This window comes from Scardinius erythrophthalmus (assembly GCF_964197995.2).
Source record: "Scardinius erythrophthalmus genome assembly, chromosome: 12".
Taxonomy (NCBI): Eukaryota; Metazoa; Chordata; class Actinopteri; order Cypriniformes; family Leuciscidae; genus Scardinius; species Scardinius erythrophthalmus.
In genome coordinates, this window is record NC_138232.1 from 412,501 (window position 1) to 420,000 (window position 7,500).

The 7,500-nt window shown below is 49.8% G+C and overlaps 2 protein-coding genes across 14 annotated transcripts in view; both read right to left on the bottom strand.

Moving 5' to 3' along the window:
• The window catches only part of LOC308699786 (ubiquitin carboxyl-terminal hydrolase 9X-like), a 67,259-nt gene extending 67,093 nt beyond the window's left edge, over positions 1-166 (bottom strand). For all 7 annotated transcript variants that reach the window (XM_081380806.1, XM_081380804.1, XM_081380802.1 and 4 more), the window contains exon 1: positions 88-166. The gene's annotated coding sequence lies outside the window, so the exon portion shown is untranslated. The remainder of the gene's footprint in view (positions 1-87) is intronic.
• A 384-nt stretch (positions 167-550) lies between these two features.
• caskb (calcium/calmodulin-dependent serine protein kinase b) overlaps positions 551-7,500 on the bottom strand; it is a 92,932-nt gene continuing 85,982 nt past the window's right edge. For all 7 annotated transcript variants that reach the window (XM_081381229.1, XM_081381226.1, XM_081381228.1 and 4 more), the window contains one exon: positions 551-1,500. In XM_081381229.1, coding sequence (XP_081237355.1) covers positions 1,324-1,500 — 177 coding nt within the window. In that variant the 3' untranslated portion in view covers positions 551-1,323. The remainder of the gene's footprint in view (positions 1,501-7,500) is intronic.

Consider the following 7,500-nt stretch of genomic DNA (forward strand, 5'->3'; position numbering starts at 1 on the left):
AGCCTCACAAAGTAGTGTGTTGCCTACCTAGACAACACTACTGAGACTCGCGGTCAGGGTTCCGGGGCTGCTGGTGTGAATGTTTACCTGAGTTTTGATCACAGTGTGTGTGTGTGTGTGTGTTTGTTATTCCAGAAGGAGGCGTCTGTGAGTGACAGCGCGAGCACCAGACCCGGAAGACGATGACGTCATCACACTGTCACGTGTTTTAACGTGAGCTTCACCATCAGATTTTTGCTTGAAAAACATTCGAAAGAAGTTGCTCTATATTTCCATAATAATTATAATAATAATAAACAAGCCCAACTCTGTCTCTGTTATTAAACCAACTGAAAACGCTTTCATACTTCGCATTATAAAACATTGATCAGATATCTGACTTCACACACACACACTCAGATGTGTTCCTGGATGCAGTTGTGTGTGAGACACCACGTGATGAACTGTGTGAAACAGCACCATCTGCTGGAGAAATGAGCATATTAAATGTGCTATATCAATAAATAAAAGTTTTAAATCATCATCACTGACAAAAACAACATGCATGACCTGTTTTCAAAAGCAATTTACTTTTTCAACACATGAAAGGAAATAGATAAAAAAAACATATCGGAGAGCAGTTTTGTCCTTTGCAGAGGAGTTTACACTGGGCAATATGAAATGAAGAGTTCACACAGTCTGTTCAGTTGTTTATACACACACTACTTCATTTCAACCGCAAAAGGAACGCACCATTGAAACATTTACACACAATAAAATCCTCTCGGTTTTTCTCAGGAGTAAAACAATAATACTCTTTTAAGACAGCACATTTTCTGAAAGGATCCATCTAGGAATGAATATTTTCCACCCCGTTTCCGCACAAGAAATCAAATCCAGGACATTTACAAACACGTCACTAACACAGGGAATGAGGGAAGTGTCCGTTCGGATTCGGGAGAGACACGGACACGTCGAGGAAGAGGAGCAACCGAGGAAGAGCTGCCCTTGTGCAAACCTACTGTAAACAGAGGGGTGTGTGTGTGTGTGTGTGTGTGTGTGTGTGTGTGTGTGAGCTGTGCTTGTACACCGTCAGTGGGTGGAGTCACGAAGCCACGCCCACAGGTAAGGATTGATTGACAGACTGTGCTCATCATTGCTCAGAGACGCCGTCTCGTACATTTAAAAAGAAAACAGTATAAAATGTCATCAACCCCCTCGGTATTAGTACAGGACCATATCTATGACTTATATATTCATATTTATAGATATTTATATATGTATAGATATATACAACACTCCGCACTGGTAGTCCGTGGCGTGTGTGTGTGTGTGTGTGTGTGGCTAGTACACCCAGGACACGGGCACCCACTGCGCAGTGCTGCACACCAGGTCGATGGCCTCCTCCAGCATGCGGATGGTGTCGTCGATCTCGTTATTGATGACCGTCTGATCGAAGTAATGAGCGTATGAGCGCTGGAGCGCCTCGGACTCCTTCTGGAGCCGCTGCAGAGACTCGTCCTGAGGAGCACACACACACACACAGCACTGAGTACACACATCACTGGAGGAGCACACACACACACACACACACACACACACACACACAGCACTGAGTACACACATCACTGGAGGAGCACACACACACACACAGCACTGAGTACACACATCACTGGAGGAGCACACACACACACACACACAGCACTGAGTACACACATCACTGGAGGAGCACACACACACTGAGTACACACATCACTGGAGGAGCACACACACACACACACACACACACACACACACACACACACAGCACTGAGTACACACATCACTGGAGGAGCACACACACACTGAGTACACACATCACTGGAGGAGCACACACACACACACACACACAGCACTGAGTACACACATCACTGGAGGAGCACACACACACACACACACACACACACAGCACTGAGTACACACATCACTGGAGGAGCACACACACACACACACACACACACACACACACACACACACAGCACTGAGTACACACATCACTGGAGGAGCACACACACACACACACACAGCACTGAGTACACACATCACTGGAGGAGCACACACACACTGAGTACACACATCACTGGAGGAGCACACACACACACACACACACACACACACACACACACACACACTGAGTACACACATCACTGGAGGAGCACACACACACACACACACACAGCACTGAGTACACACATCACTGGAGGAGCACACACACACACACACACACACACACACACACACTGAGTACACACATCACTGGAGGAGCACACACACACACACACACAGCACTGAGTACACACATCACTGGAGGAGCACACACACACACACACACACACACACAGCACTGAGTACACACATCACTGGAGGAGCACACACACACACACACACACACACACACACACACACACACACACACACAGCACTGAGTACACACATCACTGGAGGAGCACACACACACTGAGTACACACATCACTGGAGGAGCACACACACACACACACACACACAGCACTGAGTACACACATCACTGGAGGAGCACACACACACACACACACACACACACACACACACACACACACACACACACACACACACACACACACACACACACACACACACAGCACTGAGTACACACATCACTGGAGGAGCACACACACACACACACACAGCACTGAGTACACACATCACTGGAGGAGCACACACACACACACACACACACACAGCACTGAGTACACACATCACTGGAGGAGCACACACACACACACACACACACACAGCACTGAGTACACACATCACTGGAGGAGCACACACACACACACACACACACACACACACAGCACTGAGTACACACATCACTGGAGGAGCACACACACACTGAGTACACACATCACTGGAGGAGCACACACACACACACACACACACAGCACTGAGTACACACATCACTGGAGGAGCACACACACACACACACACACACACACACACACACACACACACACACACACACACACACACACACACACACACACACACACACACAGCACTGAGTACACACATCACTGGAGGAGCACACACACACACACACACACACACAGCACTGAGTACACACATCACTGGAGGAGCACACACACACACACACACACACAGCACTGAGTACACACATCACTGGAGGAGCACACACACACACACACACACACAGCACTGAGTACACACATCACTGGAGGAGCACACACACACACACACACACACACACACACACACACACAGCACTGAGTACACACATCACTGGAGGAGCACACACACACTGAGTACACACATCACTGGAGGAGCACACACACACACACACACACACAGCACTGAGTACACACATCACTGGAGGAGCACACACACACACACACACACACACACACACACACACACACACACACACACACACACACACACACACACACACACACACACACACTGAGTACACACATCACTGGAGGAGCACACACACACACACACACACACACAGCACTGAGTACACACATCACTGGAGGAGCACACACACACACACACACAGCACTGAGTACACACATCACTGGAGGAGCACACACACACACACACACACACAGCACTGAGTACACACATCACTGGAGGAGCACACACACACACACACACACAGCACTGAGTACACACATCACTGGAGGAGCACACACACACACACACACAGCACTGAGTACACACATCACTGGAGGAGCACACACACACACACACACAGCACTGAGTACACACATCACTGGAGGAGCACACACACACACACACACAGCACTGAGTACACACATCACTGGAGGAGCACACACACACACACACTGAGTACACACATCACTGGAGGAGCACACACACACACACACACACACACACACACACACACACAGCACTGAGTACACACATCACTGGAGGAGCACACACACACACACACACTGAGTACACACATCACTGGAGGAGCACACACACACACACACACACACACACACACACACACACACACACAGCACTGAGTACACACATCACTGGAGGAGCACACACACACACACACACACACACACACACACACACACACACACAGCACTGAGTACACACATCACTGGAGGAGCACACACACAGCACTGAGTACACACATCACTGGAGGAGCACACACACACACACACACACACACACACACACACAGCACTGAGTACACACATCACTGGAGGAGCACACACACACACACACAGCACTGAGTACACACAACACTGTAGGAGCACACACACACACACACACACACACACACACACAGCACTGAGTACACACATCACTGGAGGAGCACACACACACACACACACACACACACACACACAGCACTGAGTACACACATCACTGGAGGAGCACACACACACACACACACACACACACACACACACAGCACTGAGTACACACATCACTGTAGGAGCACACACACACACACACACACACACACACACACACAGCACTGAGTACACACATCACTGGAGGAGCACACACACACTGAGTACACACATCACTGGAGGAGCACACACACACTGAGTACACACATCACTGGAGGAGCACACACACACACACACACACACACACACACACTGAGTACACACATCACTGGAGGAGTACACACACACTGAGTACACACATCACTGGAGGAGCACACACACACTGAGTACACACATCACTGGAGGAGCACACACACACTGAGTACACACATCACTGGAGGAGCACACACACACACACACACACACACACACACACTGAGTACACACATCACTGGAGGAGTACACACACACTGAGTACACACATCACTGGAGGAGCACACACACACACACACACACACACACACACACACACACATCACTGGAGGAGCACACACACACACACACACAGCACTGAGTACACACATCACTGGAGGAGCACACACACACACACACACACACACACACACACTGAGTACACACATCACTGGAGGACCACACACACACACACACACACACACACACACACACACACAGCACTGAGTACACACATCACTGGAGGAGCACACACACACTGAGTACACACATCACTGGAGGAGCACACACACACACACACACACACACACACACACACAGCACTGAGTACACACATCACTGGAGGAGCACACACACACTGAGTACACACATCACTGGAGGAGCACACACACACACACACACACACACAGCACTGAGTACACACATCACTGGAGGAGCACACACACACACACACACACACACACACACACACACACACACACACACACACACTGAGTACACACATCACTGGAGGAGCACACACACACACACACACACTGAGTACACACATCACTGGAGGAGCGCGCGCGCGCACGCACACACACACACACACACACACACACACACACACACACACACTGAGTACACACATCACTGGAGGAGCACACACACACACACACACACACACACACACTGAGTACACACATCACTGGAGGAGCACACACACACACACACACACACACACACTGAGTACACACATCACTGGAGGAGCACACACACACACACACACACACACACACACACTGAGTACACACATCACTGGAGGAGCACACACACACACACACACACACACACACACACACACTGAGTACACACATCACTGGAGGAGCACACACACACACACACACACACACACACACACACACACACACACACACTGAGTACACACATCACTGGAGGAGCACACACACACACACACACACACACACACACACACACACACACACACACACACACACACACTGAGTACACACATCACTGGAGGAGCACACACACACACACACTGAGTACACACATCACTGGAGGAGCACACACACACACACTGAGTACACACATCACTGGAGGAGCACACACACACACACACACACTGAGTACACACATCACTGGAGGAGCACACACACACACACACACACTGAGTACACACATCACTGGAGGAGCACACACACACACACACACACACTGAGTACACACATCACTGGAGGAGCACACACACACACACACACACACTGAGTACACACATCACTGGAGGAGCACACACACACACACACACACACACACACACACACACACACACTGAGTACACACATCACTGGAGGAGCACACACACACACACACTGAGTACACACATCACTGGAGGAGCACACACACACACACACTGAGTACACACATCACTGGAGGAGCACACACACACACACACACACACACACACACACACACACACACACACACACACACTGAGTACACACATCACTGGAGGAGCACACACACACACACACACACACACACTGAGTACACACATCACTGGAGGAGCACACACACACACACTGAGTACACACATCACTGGAGGAGCACACACACACACACACACACACACTGAGTACACACATCACTGGAGGAGCACACACACACACACACACTGAGTACACACATCACTGGAGGAGCACACACACACACACACACTGAGTACACACATCACTGGAGGAGCACACACACACACACACACTGAGTACACACATCACTGGAGGAGCACACACACACACACACTGAGTACACACATCACTGGAGGAGCACACACACACACACACACTGAGTACACACATCACTGGAGGAGCACACACACACACACACTGAGTACACACATCACTGGAGGAGCACACACACACACACTGAGTACACACATCACTGGAGGAGCACACACACACACACACACACACACTGAGTACACACATCACTGGAGGAGCACACACACACACACACACACACACACACACTGAGTACACACATCACTGGAGGAGCACACACACACACACACACTGAGTACACACATCACTGGAGGAGCACACACACACACACTGAGTACACACATCACTGGAGGAGCACACACACACACACACACACACACTGAGTACACACATCACTGGAGGAGCACACACACACACACACACTGAGTACACACATCACTGGAGGAGCACACACACACACACTGAGTACACACATCACTGGAGGAGCACACACACACACACACACACACTGAGTACACACATCACTGGAGGAGCACACACACACACACACACTGAGTACACACATCACTGGAGGAGCACACACACACACACTGAGTACACACATCACTGGAGGAGCACACACACACACACACACACACACTGAGTACACACATCACTGGAGGAGCACACACACACACACACACACACACTGAGTACACACATCACTGGAGGAGCACACACACACACACTGAACAATCACACGTCTAGAGATCGGCCGATAACTGATAGACAGAACCGATATGTATTGTTAGACTGATCTCTGAGAGCTGTAACACCAGCATGTATTCAACACTCACTCCTGTAATCTCTGAGACTTCCCCCCCTCCTC